Here is a 23,938-nt window from a genome sequence, read left to right on the forward strand (position 1 = left end):
TTCCATAGCTGTCTCTTTTGGGCTTTTGCCTGACTTCACTCTCAGAATAATAAACTTCCTGAGATCTGCTGATACATTTGGCTTTGTCTTTGCCATGTTTTAACCTAAAAATACACATAAAAAATGAAATTGTATTCAAAATTCGACTACTCATGTCAAAATATTCAAAACATTTGGCTCAGCAAATGTTGAAAACTAACACATAAAGTTACAAAACAATGTCAAACACAATTTTCTTCTTTGTAGCTGACAACCATTTGCTTCCGGTTTACTAAAATCACCAGGAGAATGGCATCACAACAACCAGACAGAAGTAATCACACTTTTTAAAAAAATGCAAAACTTTTGGTTGCTACTGTATATATATCAGAGCTGCCAGCGTCTTATTGTAACCTCATATATTTAACTATTACTTTCTGCTGGCACCACATTCCCTATACAGAGACTGTCAGTCAGCGTAGGAGCGCACTGTCACTATCAGTAATACCCAAACTGAATACAGGGACAGGCAGCAGAGTTACTAGACTCACTGCTCACCTTTCTGCATCACTGACCTCTTGTTTTAGGTGTTTAGACTGTTAGTTGGACTTGTGGACATTGTCATTATCTATCCTTCCATATTTCTATCTCTACTAGATCATCCATTGCGCCTGTATCACCGGCTCCCGCTATGGTCTCGTTGCAGAAAGAATATAAGCCCTACAAGTAAGAGATAACGCTAAGACACCCTAAGATCCTGTTCACACTAAACAAACAATGCATAATATTATTGGGTGCAAGGTTCCTGGAAGCCGACAACTCGGCTCATCCAATATCCTGATCATATGGATTGCTGAAGTCCCATACACCGAAAATTCCCATTAATGTTCAGTGCCATAACTAACACTTACATCAATAGGAAGAGAAAAGAAAGAAAGATAGAAAATGTGAATAAAATATCACTTTTATTAATAAATAGAAGAATATAATTATTAAAATGGATTTTGTCTACAGCCTGACAGAAGTTATCCAGGTAAAGCTGCTTGAGCTCTTAGTTTTATCTCTGATAATTACTGCAGCTAATGTCGCTCTGACTTACTGGAGGCAAATTTCTCACCAATAATTGTAAAAATGAATATTATAATAATAACAGACACAATCCACTTAAATATAGATATTTTGGTTGTAAATCTATTAGAGGGAAATTCCCAGTGTTATATTTACACACGGAAATTAATATTCCTTTGTAACTGTATTTTAAACAGGAATATGAATAATTATTAAAGCGCAAAAATTGTATATTATATGCAACAAAATGTTTAAAGTGCGGCACTCAGTGAAAAGACAAGCTGGCAATATATACAGTCCTGCTCATCGTCCGGTGTATGTATATATATATATATATATATATATATATATATCAGTACCGTCAGCGTCTTATTATTGTAAGGCTATGTTCTCACGATGAACATTTGGTGACATTTTGATGTTGCAGGTTTTTTGTACTTACTGTATATAAATTAGGTTTCTTGCGGGGTTTTTTCATTGCTTTTTTGACCCTGCATTATTTGTCTCTTTTTGGTGTGTCATGCTTCAAACAAACCTGCTTTGTTTTTGATAGTCCCTGGTATTTGTCTTTGACAAATCTGTATTGATGCAGTCATGTGCGGATTACGTGTTTTTCATACCGCTGCAGAAATGCCTAAGAAGACATATGCTTTTTTACCTGCTGATTTTACGCACCCAATAAATGAGGAAAATCTGCGCAGAAAACTCAGCGTACCCACAAGAGAAATTGTCTTACTGCAGATTTGAAACACATGACGCAGGTCAGTTTACACTAAGCAAAAAAGAAGTACAGTGGGCAGTAGATTTCTATAAATCTCATGCACTTTGCTGGAGCTGACACTGTTTTTTTGACTGAGCCAAAATATGCAGCTTTAAAGACTCACCTAAAATTCATCATGGGCACACAGCCTTTTTTAAGCAGGATTATAGAGTAGCTATCAGCGTGTCATAGTTTATCACTGACAATGTGCGATTGTGCGCTTGCCAGCATTGATCTATTGTTAAAATTAGACTTTTTGTAATGAAAGACCAAAGAAATGAGCCAGAGCATGAGTTGTGTAGCAAAGCCAGATAGGCTAGGGTTAAATCCTAGCTATACAGGTTCTGATTAGATTACCTGGCTAGCCCTGCATATAACCAGGCTAGCTGTTCTCCTAAATCAGTCAGCTGAGGGAAGCTGACCAGAGTGGATGTGTCTTGGAGGAACACAGAGAGAGACAGGCCAGAAATTCCTCTCTGAGAAAAGTCTGCACAGGCCATGTGCAGAGAACTACAAGTATCTGTACTTGCTATTGACAATAGTTATTTTGTTTGACCGAGGTGGGGCTAGCTCAGCAGTGTATGAGTAGCCAGGGTCTGCTCTGTTTAGTTAGCACCTGAACAAGGTTAGGGGTTTATGTTTAACATTTTGTTTTGGTGCTGCGCAACCTGTGCAAAGCAATAAAAACTGCATGTGCTTGGACCAAAACTGCATAGCCTTTGTGAACGTCACTGTAGTGCGGCGGTGTTCACACTGTGCGGTAATGAGGCAGTAACCCAGGCAAGTATTGCAGAGCCTCCAGCTCTGCAGCTTGCAAACACAAAACTGACACACCCAAACCTTTGCTGCAGGTTTTTAGGTTTTTAAATGAAAACTGTGGGCATGAGCCACTTGTAAGACCCGGCTGGAGAGAGTGAACCACCCCACTGCCATCCTGTAGTTCACTCCAAGAATAAAAACCCATGCCGGACCAAGTCCAAACTTACTTTTATTCTGCACTGCAACCACAGCTATGTCTGTGATCGCAATGCACTCCAGCGGGCTTCAATATGCTTCTATGCGCATCCTGGGGGATACATACCATCCCTCGCATATAATTCCCCTCACTGCCTCACATATTTCCCCCTCTGTTCAAACTTGTGGGGTTGAACACCTGTCACCATACAGGGTGCCCGTGACAGGGAATCCGCATTTCCCTGCGACTTCCCCGATGTTCCACTGAGAAACTAAAATTTTGTAGGGACATTCCTCTCCTTTGCATTTCTCATCCAGGCGAGGAGCGAATGGTCCATTACCAAACGAAACTGTCGCCCGAGCAAATAATAGTGTACGGACTCCAAGGCCCACTTAATAGCCAAGCACTCCTTCTCCACTACGCTAGAATTTTTCTCTGCCGGAGTAAGTTTCCTGCTCAAGTAGGTGACTGGATGTTCATCTCCGTTCACTTCTTGCGACAGTACCGCTCCTAGGCCTACCTCTGAGGCATCCGTTTGCATGATAAAGTTTTTCTTGAAGTTGGGGCTGATGAGGATCGGCTGTCCACACAACGCTGACTTCATGGACTGGAACGCTTCCTCTGCTTGAGGGTTCCACCGTACCAAAACCGACTTCTTACTCTTTAACAGATCGGTTAGGGGTGCCGATGTCCCAGCAGAATTAGGTATAACCCGGCGGTAGTACCCAATGATGCCGAGGAATGCTCTCACCTGTTTTGTACTCAAAGGCCTGGGCCTGTTTTGAATGACCTCAATCTTGTTTATTTGGGGTTTGATAACCCCGCGGCCAATCACGTATCCAAAGTACCTGGCTTCCTCGAGACCTATCGCATATTTTTTTGGGTTCGCTGTTAAGCCCACGATTCTGAGTGACTCTAGCACCGCTTGAACCTGGGATAGGTGAGTATGCCAATCGGTACTAAAAATGATATCATCTAAATATCCTGATGCATACTTCTGATGAGGCTGTAACATTATGTCCATCAACCTCTGGAAGGTGGCCGGAGCCCCATGTAATCCGAAAGGCAAGACAACATAGTGATAGAGACCCTCTGGCATTATAAATGTGGTCTTTCTTTCTCTGATTCTGTCAGTGGCACCTGCCAATTACCCTTGGTAAGATTGAGCGTGGTGAAGTACTGGGCCTGCCCCAGTCTCTCAATTAGCTTGTCTACCCGAGGCATTGGATAAAGGTCAAATTTTGACACCTCATTCAATTTCCGGAAGTCATTACAGAATCGTAATGACCCGTCTGGCTTCGGGATCAACACAATGGGGCTAGCCCACTCACTCCTGGATTCATCGATGACTCCTAACTGGAGCATTTGTTTCACTTCAGCCATGATGGCTTGTCTTCGGGCCTCCGACACACTGTACGGTTTCATTCGCACCCTTACCCGAGGCTCGGTAACAATATCATGTTGGATTACAGAAGTACAGCCGGGTAGTTCGGAGAATACGTCCGTATTCTTCTACACTAACCTCTGAGTGTCCCACCGCTGCTGCTTAGTGAGAGCCTCACCTATCTTTACCTCTCCTCTGGCCCCTTCCTGGGCCGGTGTTGGAGGGTCCACAGACGGAACGACCGGAGTCGCATGCGTTATCATACATTCCCGGTCTTTCCAGGCTTTAACTGCTCAGGTTGGTACACACGGTAATTAACCTCCCCAACCTTTTCCCAGACTTCATATGGCCCTTGCCACTTGGCTAAGAGCTTACTTTCTGCAGAGGGCACTAATACCAATACCCGATCCCCTTCTTTAAAGGATCTAACTGTGACCTTTTTATTATATGTTCGACTCTGTGCTACCTGAGCATCCAGGAGGTGTTCCTTTACTATCGGCATGACCGCCGTGACCCGGTCCTGCATACTTGCCACATGTTCGATTACACGCCTATGTGGAGTAGGCTCCTGTTCCCATGTCTCTTTGGCTACGTCCAGCAGACCCCTAGGGTGCCGGCCATACAGTAGCTCAAAGGGTGAGAACCCCGTGGAAGTCTGTGGTACCTCGCGAATGGCAAACATTAAATAGGGCAATAACATGTCCCAATCCCTCCCATCCTTGGAAACTACCTTTTTTAACGTGGACTTGAGAGTTTTATTAAACTGTTCGACTAAACCATCGGTCTGTGGCTGCAACTCTTTTATTCGTAGCAGCTTACACAGTTCCCTTGTCACCTTGGACATAAAAAGAGTCCCCTGATCCGTAAGGATCTCCTTAGGCAGCCCAAGGCGACAGAACATGGCAAACAACTCCCAGGCAATAAGTTTAGCCGAGGTGTGCCGGAGCGGAATGGCTTCCAGATAACGGGTGGCATAATTGACGACCACAAGTATGTGTTGGTGGCCACGAGCTGACTTTACAATAGGACCCACCAAATGTATCGCAATCCGTTCAAAAGGTACCTCTATAACTGGCAGAGGTACCAGTGGACTACGGAAGCTTGCTGTGGGTGTGGTCATCTGACATTCCGGGCAAGATTCACAATACCTCTGTACCTCAGCGTAAATCCCCGGCCAAAAGAACTGCTGCAAGATGCGCTCTTGCGTCTTTTTAACCCCTAGATGCCCACTCAGCAGGTGTGTTGTGGGCCATCTCAAGTACCACCCGATGGTATGACTAAGGCACTACTAATTGTTCCACCACTTCATCCCGGATTTTATCAACCCTATATAACAAATCCTCGTTGACAGCCATGCGGGGATAACCTGCCTATACACCCGGTTGCTGAGGTACCCCATTTATTTCTACCACCCTTTCTCGTGCCCGGGCTAGAGTGGAATCCTGGAGCTGAGCTGTCCTAAACGTACCAGGGAACAGTTCCAGCTCTGGGATCGATGGGGTCTCCTCGACCGGTCCTGCCAATACCTCTAGGGGAAACCTATTGGGGTTACTCTCTGTCCCTAGGTTGGCGACCCCTACGGCAGGTATCCTTGACTCAGGCTCTTCGGGTACTGCACCTGAACACATCTTTATTCTGGGAGGGTCCATCTTACTCTACCACAAGGACAAAAGCAAGGGTAAATCTCTTCCCTGCACAGTCCCGTAAGGAAGAGTCTTTACCAGTCCGACCACTTATTTAACCTCTCCGCACGGAGTGGAAAAGGTAACCTCAGCCGTTGGATACTCGCGGAGTTCACCATGAATGCATATGACCCCGACTTTCCCCCCAGTGGGTTCCAACCCAGAGATTAATGACCCATGAACGAGGGTCACTAGGCTCCCTGAGTCCAAGAGAGCCTCTGCTCGATGTCCATTGATGCACACCTGGCACAGATGGGGTTCATCCGTGGGACTGACGGGGTCCTCGGTGTAGACGGTCCGAGCATACATAGACAACCGTCATGTAAACCCGCAGTCCATGGGATTAACAGTCAGGGGGCAGTTGGCAGCCATATTTCCTGGCCCTTGGCATCGCCAGCATTTAATAGCGGTGGCACCACAAGTCCTGGAGACAGATTTAGGGGAAACTGTTCTTCTGCCACCCTCACTCCGGAGTACCCCCTCAGTATGGGCTCGGTTTTGACTGTCCCCAATAGAGGTACATGAACCTTTCCCAGGCTCCTGGGCTTGCAGGGGCCGGCGTGCCATTCGCATTGGTGCAGAGTCCCGTACAAAGTTGTGGGTGGTCGTATATCACTCGATCAGGCTAACCATCTGGTCCAGGTTACCCAGGTTCCCTTGCCCCACACAACGCTGTATCGCGGCTGGCAGAGTTCTCACAAGCCGGTCGACCACCACCCTCTCTACCATCTGGGACGGAGTCAAGGTCTCAGGCTGGAGCCACTTTTTGACGAGCTGTAACAAGTCATATGCCTGAGACCTAGCGGGTCGGGACTCTGCAAAGGACCACTGGTACACACGCTGGGCTCGCACTTAAGTATTAACCCCCAGTTGGGCAAGGATCTCACCTTTCAGCTTCCCGTAGTTCAGGGCATCCTCCTGGGTGAGGTCAAAGCACGCCTTCCAGGCATCTACCATCAGGAAGGGGGCCATCACTTCCACCCACTGGTCGGCTGACAGGCACTTCCGCTCCGCTGTACTTCGAAGATGGTGAGGAAGGCTTCCATGTCGTTTTCAGGACTCCTCTTCCTCAATGTTGCTCTTACTTTGTCCCGGGCCTCACAAAGGATCGGGATCGGCATTAGAGACGTCTCTCGCAGGGCAGCAATCTGTTGCAGAATAAGTTCATTAGTCTGCTGCTGATTGTGCTGCTGTTGCAGCTGCTGCTGCTGGGTGAGGACCAACTGCTTTAATAGCTCCTCCATGTTGTCAGCAGGCCTGAGCTGTAGCTTTGCAGGCTTGATCATGGACATACAGCTGGCATTGGGGTATGCCTCAGTTCACACTGCTCTAATTCTCCATCATATTGTAGTGCAGTGGTGTTCACACTGTGCGGTAATGAGGCAGTGACCCAGGAAAAGTTCAAATCAAATGTCTTTATTCTCCAGAAACTCACAAAGTACTCTGTAATTAGTATCCTCCGGTTTGCAGCCAGGCCGTCAAAGTAGAGTCCATTTCCAGACCTGTTGTCGTGGGCGATTGCACCGCCATTTCACTCTGAGGTGCATCAGAATTTTGCCTTCTTGTGCTCTGTGTTCCTGTCACGGAGACCAGCATTGCAGAGCCTCCAGCTCTGCAGCTTGCAAACACAAAACTGATACACCCAAACCTTTGCTGCTGGTTTTTAAATGAAAACTGTGGACATGAGCCACTTGTAAGACTCGGCTGGAGGGAGTGAACTGCCCCACTACCATCCTGTAGTTCACTCCAAGAATAAAAACCCATGTCAGGTTTTCCTAAAGCTGCCTTGGTCAAATAGCTTGACCAAGTCCAAACTTACTTTTATTCTTTACTGCAACTACAGCTATGTCTATGGGCTTCAATATGGTTCTATGCGCATCCTGGGGGGTACATACCGTCCCTTGCATATAATTCCCCTCACTGCCTCACAGTTACCTAATGACTAATGCCTATCAGACAGAGTAAATCACTACAATTGGTGGAGGATGCAGGTATGAAGTCCCAGAAACCACAGGCGATTGCAGTGTAAAGATTCAATGTCCTGGGTAAAGGTAGTTAGAGCATTGCAAACAGAGTCTAAAAGCATGGCGGAGCTTGTTAAGCAATTAGTCCGGACCAATCTGAAGTTGCAGCAGCAGCATCATCAGACCCAACAGGAGACTAACAAACACCTGATAAAGCAGTTTCAACAGCAGCAGTAGGAGTTAAAGCAGTGGCAGGAGTTTCAAAACAGAAGTTACAACAGCAGCAGTTACAACAGGGGCAGCAGTTACAACAGCAGCAGCTTCAGCATCAGTTACAGCAGGTTCAGCAGCAGCCTCAGTATCAGCAGCAGATTGCTCTCCTGGCAGAAACTGTCTGGGCCAGTGGGATGGTATCAACCGCCAGCCAAAGTGAAGGTATCCAATTGAGGCGAATGGTACAGGAGGCCTTACAGAAGATGACTCTGGAAGACGATGTCAAGGCTTTCCTGACTGTATTTGAGAGGGTGACAGACAGAGAGAAACTTCCCTCAGAGCAATGGGCAGAGGTCCTAGCTCCATACCTTATGGGGGAACCACAGAAAGCATAATACGACCTTGCATTGCAGGATGCCAAGGAGTACGATAAGCTGAAGGTGGAGCTTATGGCACGTTTTGGCGTCAGCCTGGCAGTCCGAGCACAACAGGTGCACCTCTGGTGCTACCAAAGGGACATACCACCCTGGGTCCCAGATGTTCGACCTGTTACACCTGGTGCAAAAATGGCTGCAGCCCTCAACCTGCTCTACCGCACAAATGATAGAAAGAGTGGTAGTGGACTGACTTATCCACTCACTACTAAAAGCCATGCAAAGCTGGATTGCCCAAGTAGATCACCAGAATGCAGATGACCTGGCAAGCTTAATGGAAAGATACTTGGCCATGAATGATTCCCTGAGCAATCAAGGGAGCCTGAGGTCACATTTCTGGGAGACCCAAAAGAAGGACCCGAGGCCACGTCTTAGGGATGCATAAAGACCAAGCAGGGGTCAGAATCAGGTTCAAGGGGTACATCTTGTAACATTGTCTGCTGGAGGTGTCGTGCCCCGTGTCATAAATCAGCCATTTGTCACTTGACCTCAGATTGCAGCATAGGCCGGAGCTACTCCTACTTGGCTTATCCTGCCTGCTGTGCTGTTCCTCATACTGGCAACGGTCTTCAGGAATGCCAGGTGACTGTGAACGGTGTCCAAGTGACGGGACTTCTGGACTCAGGGAGTTTGGTGACCCTGGCAAGAGCCACACTTCTACATGCACTAGTCCCTGGAAAGGGGGTGGAGGTAAGGTGTATCCATGAAGATGCCAAGAACTATCCCGTGGCCCAGGTCGACATATGCACAGACTGTGGTTCGGTGTCCCACCAAGTGGGAGTAGTCAAAGACTTGTTGCATGCTATTGTTATAAATCGAGATTTTTCTTTGTTCTGGGACTTAAGGGATAAAGCTATGGCACCCAGCAGTCCAGTATGCCACCAGGAGTCGGCCATTGTAACAAAGTCACATGCTGTAAAGAGTGAATTTCCGTTCACTGTACTGGATAGAAAGGAAGATGAAGAAGCATCCCCTGAAGCCAATATCCCTGACCCGGAGGAGTCCCAGGACAACTTTGGGACTACCCAGCTCAGAGACTTAACAGTAAAAGGTACTGTTGAAAATGTAAATGGGGTTCCCCTGTAGACGGGAGCCGATAGTCGGTTTCTACAAGGGGCCAGGCATAATGATTTGTTGTTTCGTGGGAACAAAGTGAAGGGACAGGTGAAAGAGCGCCTTCTCAAAGCCCAAGAGGAAAACTCCAGGGGGTATAATTGCTCAAGTGAGACAACATAAGCCTGGGGATCAAGTACTTGTGTTAGTGCAGACAGGGGAGAGCAAGTTAGCTACCCAGTGGCAGGGGCCCTTTAGGGAGGTGGAAAAGGTGCGACAAGTTAACTATAAAGTACACCAACCAGGGAAAAAAAAAGACCTTTCCCATATATTATGGCAAGGTACTAAAACCCTGGAAGGTAGGGACCTGTTCGAAAGCCCTTGCTAGTTGGCCTGTTCAGAAGCCAACATTGCAGGTGTCAAATTGGAAGGAACTTTGCTGCCTTCCAAAAATCAGCATGGCTGAAAATCGGTACCCATAAATAGGGGCAGGTTGCTGGAGTTATTAAGTCACCCTCATGTCCTCAAGCATGAGCCTTACATTTGGGTCAATTTAAAGCCCCGTAGGCTCTTTATGTTGGCAGATGGTGCCCAGCCACCGGCTTTGGGCAGAGGGGGGATATGTACTATAACAAAGCCAGGTAGGCTAGCGTTAAATCCTAGCTTTATATGTTCTTATTAGATCACTTATGTTTATGAGTTTGTTTTGTTGCTGTGCAATCTGTGGAAAGCAATAAAAACTCCACGTGTTTGGACCAAAACTGCATTGCCTGTGTGAACGCTACCTAAGGCTTAATATCTACCAGAGAGAGTGAATCCTATAGTTGATATATATACACACCGTGTAAGAGCTTGTTCACTCTGTGGCCATTTAAGTAGCAGAGGTCAGGACATGCAGTAAGCGCGTCCCTGATAGCCGCCATCAGTGCACAAAGTAAATGGTATGAGAGCACAGTCAGCGCTGCCTGTATAAGATAAAGCTGACAAGCAGTGAGGTTACCAGATGCTCCAAATACGTTTTTTTTCTTTTAACCTCATATATTTAACTATTACTTTCTGCTGGCACCACATTCCCCTATACAGAGAATGTCAGTCAGCATAGGAGCACACTGTCACTGTCAGCAATACCCAAACTGAATACACGGACAGGCACGAGGGTTACTAGACTCGCTGTGCGAGTTTTTGAATCACTAACCTCTTGTCTTAGGTGTTTAGACTATTATTTGGACTTGTGGGCATTGTCATTACCTATCCTTTGTGGGATTTCTACTCACTTGGGTGCATCAGTAGGCAAAACAGGAAGCGTTTTCATTTAAAAGTCCATTCTGGTTTATTGCTGTGTAATAAACCATCCATAAGCAAAGGAATATAAACAGTATTCAATTCAGGAAAACAAAGTAAACAGTTGTTTAGGCAAAGTCTCTTGAGAGCCAGTCTTGGCCACACAGGCTGGAAAACATCCAGTACACCGGCTCAGTTTGCAGATACCACACAGGAGAACCTCTTCCTCCTCACACAGAGACCATGTGTCAAAGAACAGACTGCATTTTACCTTGTTAACCACACCCAGAGGTGAGGTATGTGGGTAGCCAGACCCGCCCATCCTTCCGGCTACCCGTAAAATCTGGGCCCACATGCACCAAACAATCCTCTTAGTGCTTATGTGCACTATAGCAACATTCCAGGATTACATCACAGACGACAGCCATTTCTGTAATACATACCTCCCATCAACTATGTGTCTGTTAGATACTTTGCATACCTTCCCCCTCTGCCTAAAGCCGTGGGGCTTGGCATCTTCTACTACTAGACAGGGGATTCTCGAGAGGGCATGGGCATTACCATGTAGCTTCCCAGCTCTATGTTCCACATGGAAGCTGAAATCCTGTAGGGCTAAAAAACAGCGGGTGACCATAGCATTTTTTCCCTTTTTTCCCTCATCCATCTGAGTGGGGCATGGTTGGATACCAATTTAAACTTTCGTCCTAACAGATAGTACCGTGACGTGTCCACTGCCCACTTTATGGCCAAGCATTCCTGTTCTACGATGGAATAATTAATTTCACATGCAGATATCTTCCTACTTAGGTAAAGAACATGGTGCTCCTCCCCGTGTATCTCATGAGAAAGGACTGCTCCCAAACCGACATCTGAGGCGTCTGTCTGGAGTATAAATTCCCTCTTGAAGTCAGAGGCAACCAGAACCGGTTGCTTACACAGAGCCACTTTTAGTTCTTGAAAGGCAGTCTCCGCCATTGCTGATTTCGTCCCCTTAAGGAGGTCAGTCAGGGGTGCGGCCATCATGGCAAAGATTGGGATAAACCTTCTGTAGTATCCTACGATTCCTAGAAAGGCTTTCACTTGCTTCTTTAACAGCGGTCTTGGCCAGTTTTGAATTACATCCACTTTACTGATTAGGGGTTTGATCTTGCCTCTACCTACTACATAACCCAGGTATATGGCTTCTTCTTTCCCCATGGCACACTTTTTGGATTTATTGAAAACCCCGCCTTCTTAATAGCATCAAACACTGCCTGGACCTTTGCCAGATGACTTCGGGCTGAAGATTACAATATCATCTAGGTATGCCGCGGCGTACTTCTTATGGGTTGCGAGGATCCGGTCCATGGCCCTCTGGAAGGTAGCTGGGGCTCAATGCAGTCCAAACGGCATCTGGATATATTGGAAGCATCCATCGGGTGTAGAAAAAGCAGTCTTCTCCTTGGCTCCCTGTGATATGGGGATTTGTCAATATCCCTTTGTTAAATCCAAGGTGGTTATGTACCTTGTCGACCCAAGTCTCTCGATCAGCTCATCAACATGCGGCATCGGATATGCTTCGAATTTGGAGACTTCATTCAACTTCTTATAATCATTGCAGAACCTCCACTCACCATAGGGTTTTGGAACCAGGACAATCAGGCTCGACCATCCGCTCTTGGATTCCTCAATGACTCTGAGTTGACTCTGAGGAATTCGATAGGGCTTCAAGTTCACCCATACATGGGGTTCCGTCAGAACCTTGTGTTCTATGACCGTTGTACACCCAGGCAATTCCGAGAACAGGTCCCTGTTCTTCTGCAGCAATTCCCGACACTGCTGTTTTTGAGCCTTCAACAGCATCTCCGCTATTGTGACTCCTCCAACCTCAGCTTCTGGCTTGACCAGCAAACATGGAGTTTCAACAGGCTCCCTGTCTTGCCATGGCTTGATGAGATTGACATGGTAGATCTGGTATGGTTTACGTCTTCCTGTTGATGAATCTTATAATTCACTTCACCAAGCTTTTCCACCACCTCATAAGGCCCTTTCCACTTGGCCAAGAACTTACTCTCCACAGTAGGAAATAGAACGAGGACTCGGTCTCCAGGATTTAACTGCCTCACTATGGTTGCCCGATTGTAGACCCTAGCTTAAGCCTCTTGTGCCTGGAGGAGATGGCCTTTTACGATGGTCATCACCTTTGCAATCCTCTCCTGCATCTGTGCGATGTGCTCGATGACGCTCCTGTGGGGTGTGACTTCGGCTTCCCAGGTTTCCTTTGCATCAAGGAGACCCCGCGGATGTCGGCCATACAGAATTTCAAATTGCAAGAACCCAGTAGAGGCCTGTGGAACCTCTCGGATAAAGAACAACAGATAAGGTAGGAGACAGTCCCAGTCTCTACCGTCCTTTTCTATGGCCTTTCTCAGCATCCTCTTCAGAGTTTTATTGAATATTTCCACAAGACCATATGTCTGAGGATGTTATAATGATGTCTTCAGTTGGGTGATTTGCAGCACCTTACAAAATTCCCTCATCACCTTACTCATAAAGGGTGCTCCTTGGTCGGTCAGGAATCAGGATTTCCCTTGGCAGTCCTGTCTGGGAAAAAAGGTGGACCAATTTGCGAGCTATACTTTTTGCTGAGGAGTTTCTCAGGGGAACCGCTTCAGGATAGTGTGTGGCATAATACACGATGACCAATATATATTGATGCCCACGAGCAGATTTAAACAGGGGACCAACCAAGTCAATAGCAATTCTCTCAAACGGCACTTCAATGATGGGCAATGGCACGAGGGTACACCTTACGAAGACTGGAAAACGTGTATTTGGAAGTCGCCTTGCTACACTCATCAGGAGAGCTTTAAACTAGAACAATGTGGGAAGGGAAGCAAAAGGCCAGAAAAAGCTATGCAGCTTACAAATACTATTGAGATCTCTGCTATTGGAAGTGGAAAGAAAGAACAAAGACAAAAAAATCTAAATAATAAAAATATGGGAGGAAGAGAAACCAATCACAAACTAAAATGTTTTTATACAAATGCACAAAGCATGGGCAACAAACAAGGAGTATTGGAACTACTAACGCAGGAAAAGAAATATGATGTCGTTGGAATCACTGAAACTTGGTGGGACGATACACATGATTGGAATACAAGGCTAAAAGGATACAACTTATTTGCAAGAAACAGACTTGATAAACGAGGAGGAGATGTCGCATTGTATGTTAGAAAAGCGTATATCTGCACAGAGATTGAAGCTTCAGAGCCTGGGAGTTCTGTGGAAACTGGGTAAGAATACAAGGAGAGAACAACGGAAAGGACACCATTGTAGGCATTTACTACAGGCCACCTGGGCAAACTGAAGATATGGATGAACTCTTTATGTATCAAATGACCAAGTTCTCCAAAAAATATGACGTAGTGGTCATGGGAGATTTCAACTATCCAGACATTTGTTGGGAATCTCTCTCAAGTAAAACTGACAGGTCAAGCAAATTCTTATCCTCTCTTGCTGACAAATTTATCTTCCAAAAGGTAGGGGAGAAAACAAGGGGATCTGCTACTTTGGATCTAATCCTTATAAACAGGGAGGAAATGGTTGAGGAGGTAAAAGTGGCTGGGACCCTAGGAGGCAGCGATCATGCTATTATAGAATTTTGGATAACTAGAGGAGGAAGACATGTGAAGACTCAAACTTCAAGGTTAGATTTCAGAAAGGCAGATTTTAAGCAACTCAGAAAGAGAATAGGAGGGATCCAAAGGCTGGATGTCCTTAAGGACAAAAATGTCCAGGAAGGATGGTGAAATTTTTAAAAATGAGATTCTCAAAGCACAATCATTAACAATCCCGAAAAGTAGGAAGAATGGGAAGCATTTAAGGAAAGCAGGATGGATGAACACAGAACTTAAACACATGCTAAAAAGAAAGAAAGAAATGTTTATCAAATGGAAAGAGGGAGGCATATCTAAAGAAGATTATAATGCAGTCTGCAGAACCTGTAGGGCACGTATCAGGTTAGCTAAAGCTGACAATGAATTAAGGCTTGCAAGAGATGTCAAAAGCAATAAAAAAGGATTTTGGGGGTATGTCAAAAGTAAAAGAAAAGTCAAAGATGCTATAGGATTTTTACAGGATGAAAATGGTGAAATGGTAAGAAAGAATGTCGAGAAGGCCGAACTTTTTAATTTCTATTTTGCATCAGTTTTCTCTCAGAAAGAAAGTGTAACATCAACTGTCTTCACTGTCCTATTAAAGGAATAGAAGAATCCAGGTTATCTGTAAACAGAAAGATAGTGAGGGAATATTTAGCTAACATAAATGAGTTCAAGTCTCCAGGTCCAGATGAATTACACCCCAGAGTGCTGAAGGAGATCGTAGAAGAAATTTTAGAACCACTCTCCATAATCTTTGAAACAGGAGAAGTCCCAGAAGACTGGAGAAGAGCAAATGTTGTTCCTATCTTCAAAAAGGGGAAGAAGGTGGACCCAGGGAATTATAGGCCGGTGAGTCTGACTTCTATACCAGGAAAGATCTTTGAACAAATTATTAAACAACATGTATGTAAGTACCTGGATAAGAATGATGTGATTAACCAGAGTCAGCATGGGTTTGTAACTAACAAGTCATGTCAGACTAACTTAATTTCCTTCTATGACAGAATTACTGACTGGGTGGATCAGGGAAATGCTGTAGATATAGTATATCTTGACTTCGGCAAAGCATTTGACAAAGTATCTCACACCATCCTTATTGAAAAAATGACCAAGTATAGAATGGACAAGGCAACTGTTAGGTGGATTCATAACTGGCTTAGTGATCGGGCTCAAAGAGTGGTCGTAAATGGCTTCACATCCAGTTGGGTGGATGAATGTCTCAAGTGGGGTACCACAGGGCTCTGTCCTGGGACCTGTATTGTTCAACATCTTTATCAATGATTTAGATGAAGGAATTGAGGGTAAACTGATTAAATTTGCTAATGACACAAAGCTAGGAGGGATAGCTAACACTAGAGAAGAGAGAGAGAGAGGCTTCAAAAAGACCTAAATAAACTGGAGCAGTGGGCAGCAACTAACAGAATGGTTTTTAACAGGGAAAAATGCAAAGTTCTACATCTGGGCAATAAAAATGAAAAAAGCATATACAGAATGGGAGGAATGGAGCTAAGCAACAGTACATGTGAAAAAAACTTAGGTATACTAATAAATCATAAACTAAACATGAGTCAACAGTGTGATGCAGCAGCAAAAAAGGCAAATACAATTCTGGGATGTATTAACAGAAGCATACTGTCTAGATCACGTGAAGTCATTATCGCACTTTACTCCTCTTTGGTCAGACCTCATCTGGAATACTGTGTCCAGTTTTGGGCACCACATTTTAAAAAAGACATTGACAAACTGGAGCAAGTTCAGAGACGAGAATGGTGACTGGTCTGCAAACCATGTCCTATGAGGAACGGTTACAGGATTTGGGAATATTTAGCTTGCAAAAAAGAAGACTGAGAGGAGACTTAATAGCTGTCTACAAATATTTCAAGGGCTGTCACATTGTAGAAGGATCATCTTTATTCTCATTTGCACAAGGAAAGACTAGAAGCAATGGGATGAAACTGAATGGGAGGAGACACAGATTAGATATTAGAAAAAACTTTCTGATAGTTAGGGTGATCAATGAGTGGAACAGGCAGCCAGGAGAGGGGGTGAGTTCTCCTTCAATGGACGTCTTCAAACAGAGGCTGGACAGACATCTGTCTGAGATGGTTTAGTGAATCCTGTTTTGAGCAGGGGGTTGGACCAGATGACCCAGGAGGTCCCTTCCAACTCTACTATTCTATGATTCTATGAAAGTGAGAGGTGGGGGCGGTTAACTGGCACGTAGGACAGGACCTGCAATACTTTAAGATTTCACGGTGAAATCCGGGCCAATAGAACCTCTGCATGATCCGTTCCTGAGCTTTTTGCACCCCCAAGATGACCACCCAAGACATGTGAATGGGTCATGTCCAACACCCTCCGTCTATAGGGCCCTGGTACCAATAACTGTTCCACAAGCTCCTCCCTCACTGTCATAACCCAGTACAATAACTCCCCCCTCAACATAAAATAGAGAAATATCGTGTCTGCCCCCGGCTCCAGTGCAATACCATTTATAACGGTGACATTGTTAAATGCTTCCCTCAGAGTTAGGTCCCTAGGTTGGGCTGACCAAAAATTTTCACTGGTCACCCCTAACTCAGGAATGTCAGTCTCAGGGGACGCTACCTCCTCATCCCCCACAAGGACACGGAAGGGAAACCCGTCAGACTCTGGGTGTGGTGATACTTCTTTAGGGTCAACCGGTTTCTTTTCCGAGCAACCGAGCCCGGATCCCTTCCCCCACAGATCCCAAAACAAACAAAAGTCCCGGCCTGTAATAATGGGGTGCAATAAGTCCTGGACGATGCCAATCTCGTGGGACTCAGTACCGTGGGCCATTTCAATGTCCACTCTGGCCACTGGATAGTCTTTAGCATCACCATGAATGCAGTGGATGCCAATCTTCTTCCCTGGTATCAGCTGGAGAGGAAGTGTGGCCCTTACAAGAGTCACAGACTCCCTAAGTCTAGCAGTCCAGTTACTTGCCAACCATTTACCTTTACTGGACAAGCTTGTGGCCCCTTACTGGATGGACAGTTCACACTGCAGTTCGGATATGCATAGTATGAACAGCGGCGTCCCAGGCTACAGTCCATTTGCTCGGAGGTCAGGGGACAATGGGCGGCTATATGGCCTGGGCCGTGGCATTTCCAGCATATAATATCGGCAGCAGGGACCATTAGCATTACCTCCTCCGCCCCTTTGAACCTTGTATGCCCCACCCCCTTTTGGGCCTCTGACCCCTGTTTGGATTCCCAGTATTGAGTGGGCTGCCTTCCCAAGGAACCCCAAGGATCACCCTGAGCAACCCAAGTCTGTATTGGCCTCGGCAGGGAATGCACAAACCGGTCCATCACCACTCACGCTACCATCTGCGCAGAGGTAGAGGACTCCGGCTGCAACCATTTTTGGACCAGGTGCAGTAGGTCAAACATTTGGGAGGGAGGGGGTTTGTCACAATGATACGCCCAGCTGTGGACCCGCTGCACCCTGACAGTCATCATTATCCCCAAGTGGGCTAAAATTTTCAGTTTTTAGCTTATCATATTGTGCAAGACCAAGTCATAGTAAGCCTTCTGGGACTCCCCAGTCAAGTATGGCGCCAGCACCTCTGCCCACTGCTCTGGCAGAAGTTTCTCCCTCTCGGCGACACTTTCAAACACAGTTAAAAAGGCCTCTATGTCATCACCCGGGGTAATTTTCTGCAGGGCTCTCCTTACCGCCTTCCACATGGAAAAATCATCCACTGACCTTGTCCTAGCTGTCACTGTGCCACGAATCGCCACTGCAAGCAAATCAATTTGCTGCTGCTGTTGACGGTGCTGATCCTGTTGCTGCTGCTGGAGCTGCTGCTTAAGCCGCTCACTTGTCTCCTGTTGCACTATTTGTTGCTGCCTGTGCTGCTGTAACAGTTGCTGGTGCTGCTGGTGCTGTGCCTGCTGTGCTTGCACCAGATGTTTAAGCAAGTCCTCCATTTTGTCTGCCATCACTTGTTGGATTAAGGCAGACTTCACCCAGGACATGCAGTACGTCTTGTAGCAGTCACATGTATTTGCTGGGAACGCTGCCCGTACTTCTAACACCACTTGTGAGATTTCTACTCACTTAGGTGCATCGGTAGGCAAAACAGGACGTGTTACCATTTAAAAGTCCATTCTGGTTTATTGCAATGTCATGAGCAAGCCATAAGCAAAGGAAAATAAACAGCCTTCATTTCAGGAAAACAAAGTATACAGTTCTTTAGGCAAAGTCTCTTGAGAGCCAGTCCTACTCACACAGGCTGGAAACCATCCAGTACACCGGCTCAGTTTGCAGATACCACACAGCAGGACCTCTTCTTCCTCACACAGAGACCATGAGTCAAACAACAGACTCCGTTTTACCTTGTTAACCACACCCAGAGGTGAGGTATGTGGGTAGCCAGACCCACCCATCTCTCTGATTACTCGTAAAACCTGGGCCCACATGCACCAAACAATCCTCTTAGTGCTTATGTGCACTAGAGCAACATTCCAGGATTACATCACAGACGACAACCATCTCTGTGATACATACCTCCCATCAACTATGTGTCCTTTAGCTACCTTACACTTTCCATATTTCTATCCTTACTAGATCAGAACGTGTCACCCCGACGCCCATTTCGCCTGTGTCACGGTCTCCGTGCAAATTCTTGATCCAGAATCCAAATCTGTCCCAGAGGCAAGAGATAATGCTAAGACATCCTAAGATTCTGTTCACACTAAATAAATGATGCATAATATTATTGGGTGCAAGGTTCCTGGAAGCCGACATCTTGACTCATCCAATATCATGATCATATGGATTGCTGAAGTCCCATACACCGTAAATTCATATTAGTGTTCAGCACCATAACTAACACTTGCATCAATAGGAAGAGAAAGAAAGACATTAAGAAAATGTGAATAAAATATAACTTTTATTAATAAATAGAAGAATATATTTATTAAAAGTCCCAGCCTATAATAATGGGGTGCAATAAGTCCTGAACAATGCCGAGCTCGTTGGACTCAGTACTGTGGGCCGTGTCAATAGTCTTTAGCATTTAGATAGTCTTTAGCATCACCATGAATGCAGCGGATGCCAATCTTCTTCCCTGGGATTAGCTGGAGAGGAAGTGTGGCCCTCACAAGGGTCACCAGTATCCCGGAGTCTAACAGTCCAGTTACTTGCCAACCATTTACCTTTACGAGACAAGCTTGTGGCCCCTCGCTGGATGGACAGCTCACACTGCAGGCCAGATACGCATAGTATGAACAGCGTTGTCCCAGGCTACAGTCCATTTGCTCTGAGGTCAGAGGACAATGGGCAGCTATATGGCCTGGGCCGTGGCATTTCCAGCATATAAATCGGCAGCAGGGATCTTTGGCATTACCTCCCCTGCCCCTTTGAACCTTGGACACCCCAATCCCTTTTGGGCCTCCCCTACCTGTTAGGATCCCCAGTATGGAGTGAGCTGCCTTCCCAAGGAACCCTCCACCCCTCTGGTATCTCTCGACCAGTTCGATTAGTTCATCAGCGTTCCCAAGTCTGTATTGGCCTTGGCAGGGAATGCCCAAACCGGTCCATCACCACTCGCTCTACCACCTGCACAGAGGTAGAGGACTCCGGCTGCAACCATTTGTGAACCAGGTTCAGCAAGTCAAACTTTTGGGAGAGAGGGGGTTTGTTACGGTAATACCTCCAGTGGTGGACCCGCTGTGCCCTGACAGTCATCGTTGTCAGATGGCAGGAACTGACCGGTACAGCGGATGAGCACGGCAGGAAGGCTGGCGGATGGTCCGGGTAGATAAGCAGGTAGGTTCAGCAGATAGCCAGACGGGTGTTCCGGGTAGGCAGGCTGGCAGGCAGGTTACAGGCAGGTGCTCCAGGTAGGCTGGCTGGCGGGCACAACAGCTAACAGATAGGTGCTCCAGGTAAGCAGGCTGGCGGGCACGTCAGGTAACTGCCAGGTGCTTCCAGGTAAGCAGGCTGGCGGGCAGGACTGTAAACAGACTGGCGGACTGGACTGAAGACTGACTGGAGGGCAGGACTGACAGGCAGCGGGACCTGAGGGCTGAAACAAGTGTTAGCACACAGAACAACAACCTTGCACAGGCACCTCCATATTGGAGGAGGTGCCTAGTGTGACACCCCAGGGGTCTGGTTGTCACAGTGATAGAGATATTACGTCTGAGAGCAGGTGGGAGGTCCTTTGGTCAGGGATCCTGTGCATGCCACACCTCCTGCCCAGCCTTGGGAGGGGAAGAACTTCCCCTGTATAAACCCGGGGCTGAGGCAGGGTTAGTGAGTCCAGGAAGAGTAGAGACAAGAGCAGCATAGGAAGCAGCAGAGTCACAAGGAGTCAGGGGCTGGCAGCTAAAGAGCTCGCCCTGACTAAGAAGATTCTTTACCGGACCCGGAGTCCGAGGCTGTGGGGACTAACTTCTACCCAGCAGCAGAATCCGTCAGGCAGGGGATTTCAGGTCCCCTGGCCCAGAAGCCCGAAGGCACGGTCACACGCGTGGGACCAGCACCGCCATCGTGGAGCGGAAGCCATTAGAAGGCCCCGAGTCACCGGCCATACGGGTGAGCACCACACGGTACACTCAGGGACGTGGGCTACTTACATCAGCTTCTAGCAAGGTAGCCAGAAGAGTACAGTCAGCTTGGGAGGCCTACAACTACGCCTGGCCAGGGGAGATCCCATCTGCTCAAGGACTGACCAGGCCCCGTTCGCTAGCAAGTACTCCGGGAGGGTCTATCGTTGTTACCAGTAAAGACCCTGAACGCTACCATACCGTCTCTGAGTGGTTCCTGCTACCCCCATCATCCACGTCGGCTGCCCTGAGGCCATACCCCTCCCGTTGGGGGTTATACTATCACGCTGCACCACCCTTCCACCGGCCTCAGCGGTCTGCCCTGCAGCAGCAGCCCCCTGGCTGCATTCAACGGGTGGCGTAGTCATCAACCATTTTCTACCGCTAACAGACTGCCGTCCAGTTTGACTCCCTGGGCACGGACCGGGTCACCGCCACGAGACTACAACCCTAAACAGATCCGGCTCCGGGTAAGCTCCCGCGTGCGCAACGCAGCGCGACACAGGCCCAGGGGCGCGTCAACTTTGGCGTAGTCGGCAGGATCACGTGCCCGCAACCACCGGGTACTGCGTGCCTGAAAAGCAAAGACTGTTCAAACTTACCAGTGGTGAAGATTCCCGCCATCGGTGAAGATTCCCGCCATCCGGCGCCATCTTCAGCCTTCTTCCCGCCATCGGTGAAGTTTCCCGCCATCCGGCGCCATCTTCAGCCTTCTTCCCGCCATCCGTGGAGTTTTCCCGCCATTGGACGCCATCTTGAGGACGCCGCGCGGGAAGAAGAGGGGCGTGGACTCCGAAAGCGCGCGAGAACTGAAGCCCCGCCTCACGTCCGGACGTTGCGTAAGGTCCTGGAAGGAGCCCAGCAGACGCCGACGTCACAGGAGCGCGACGGAAGGTCCTCAACCCTGACGATCCACTGCGGAGCCGCGGCCTACGGAACAGGATCATCGCAAGGTAGGCCACGGTCCACTAGGGGGGAGGAAGATGTCGGATACGGAGGAGAGCTCCACTGCCTCAACACCCGCCAGCGCTACCGCTGTTGCAGTTATGCCCTTCACCATGCCCTATATCCCGGGAGCAGCTTGGCTACCCCAGTACTCAGGGGAGTCACATACCCTGCATGACTTTAGAGAAAAGCTGGATAGCCTCTTCCAGGTGTACCCCCTCACAGAAGAGCAAAAAGTGAGCATCCTGGTGGCCCAACTAACTGGGGCAGCCAAAAGGGAAGTAAAATCCTGGCCACCTGGGAGGAAGACTGTCGCAGGGATACTAACCCGGCTGAAGGACACCTTTGATACCCGCACCTCAGCCGAGATTAAACTTAGATTCTACGGGTGCAAGCAGCGAGCGCATGAGAGTATAAGGGACTATGCACTCAACCTACAAGAGGCCCTGAGGGCCATTAAGCAGACCGACCCTAATGGAGTGGGAAACGAGGACAGGCTGTTGACCGAACAATTTATAGAGGGTTTATATTGCAATGCCCACCGCACCCAGTTGCGGGCAATGGCCTTACAGGACCCTCATCTAGAATTTGCACAGTTCAAGGACAGAGCCATCCGGGTGCTCCGAGAACCGGCACCAGGTGGCATTGTGACCCACAGACGCCCCACTACCACTTACTACCAGGAGGCGGCGCCCTTGTCAGCAGGGCCTGTGGGAGCTGATGCGCAGGCTTTGGACAATGACCCGGCTCCAGACCTACACCATCAGGTCCAAGAGCTAGCTAAAAGCGTTGCTGCGCTAACCCGAACTGTGCAGTCTTTACAGGTTTCCACTCCAGGGAAGATCCAGCTGGCATCCGGACCGGAGGACATCCCGTGGCGTCGACCAAGGAGGACCCCACCGGCCAGAGGAAGACCCAGTGACCGATACAGCGAGGACGGACGACCCATCTGCCGCCGCTGCAATCAACCCGGACATATGGAAAGGTACTGTTCTTTAAACGGGCACAACCTGGGGTAGAGGGCCAACCCCCAGGAAAAAGATCACCAGGCCCATCGAACTGGCGCGACAGATATGTGGGAGGACGTCCAGTCTTGCCTGTGGTACTGGATGGCATTCCCATGAGTGCCCTACTGGACACCGGGTCACAGGTCACCACCATCCCGTACGTGCTCTTCAAGCAGTACTGGAATGACTCGGATATTACCCGCTACCCTGACGACGACTTGAGTATCATCGCCAGCAATGGTCAGCCCGTGCCACAGATCGGATTTAAAGAGGTGACCATCAAAATTGGTAGAGTCGAACTGGCCGCACAGGGACTGATCATTGTAGATATTGACAAACATGAGAGTCACCCAAAAATAACTCTAGGAACTAATGTAATTGAAAATTGTCTTGCAGAGGTGATTTTCCTTTTACAGCAGGTTGCCAAGAATGCCAGCTCCGGCGAGCAGCGGGTGCTCCAGAAAGAGATCCGGGCACTGATGCAACGGCAACAAGTGGAACTCTCCGGCGGTGAGATTGGTAGCGTAAGAATGTGTGACCCTTTTCCTATTGCCATGCCCCCAAAAAGTGAAATGATGATTTGGTGCCGGGCAGCTATTGGTCTGAGAGGTAGAGATTACCAGGCAATGGTAGAACCAGTTTACTCAGACAGTAGGCCCACCATTTTGACAGCACGGGGGGTGGTCAATGTACGCCATGGGAGGGTGCCCGTTCGCATAATAAATATCGGGGAGAGGGAAGTGTACCTGCCCCGGTATGCCACGCTAGCCAAATTATATACCACTAATCAAAATTCTATACAATCTGTGGAACCCTTGCCTCCATCTCACCCGGAGGAAAGTAACGGCTCTAAGAAAGACATGGAGGACTGGTGTCAGCAACTACATCTGGGTACTGACTCCACTCCCTCACACCAGAAACAAGGAGTCTATCGGGTGGTTCAAGAGTATGAGAGAGTGTTTAGTAAACACCCGTTAGACTTCGGGCGAGT

At 47.7% G+C, this 23,938-nt stretch overlaps 1 protein-coding gene across 7 annotated transcripts in view; it reads left to right on the forward strand.

Annotated features, from left to right (window-relative positions):
• The window catches only part of LOC141172043 (guanylate-binding protein 3-like), a 369,874-nt gene that overhangs the window by 68,426 nt on the left and 277,510 nt on the right, over window positions 1-23,938 (forward strand). For 5 of the 7 annotated variants that reach the window (XM_073655827.1, XM_073655829.1, XM_073655830.1 and 2 more), the window contains one exon: window positions 637-705. The exons of the other annotated variants lie outside the window; for them this stretch is intronic. In XM_073655827.1, the coding sequence (XP_073511928.1) occupies window positions 637-705 (69 nt within the window). The remainder of the gene's footprint in view (window positions 1-636; window positions 706-23,938) is intronic. 7 annotated transcript variants of the gene reach the window in all.

Source organism: Phyllobates terribilis, unplaced genomic scaffold (genome assembly GCF_046119375.1).
Source record: "Phyllobates terribilis strain yellow unplaced genomic scaffold, ASM4611937v1 Scaffold_12__6_contigs__length_324123572, whole genome shotgun sequence".
In the NCBI taxonomy this organism is placed as follows: domain Eukaryota; kingdom Metazoa; phylum Chordata; class Amphibia; order Anura; family Dendrobatidae; genus Phyllobates; species Phyllobates terribilis.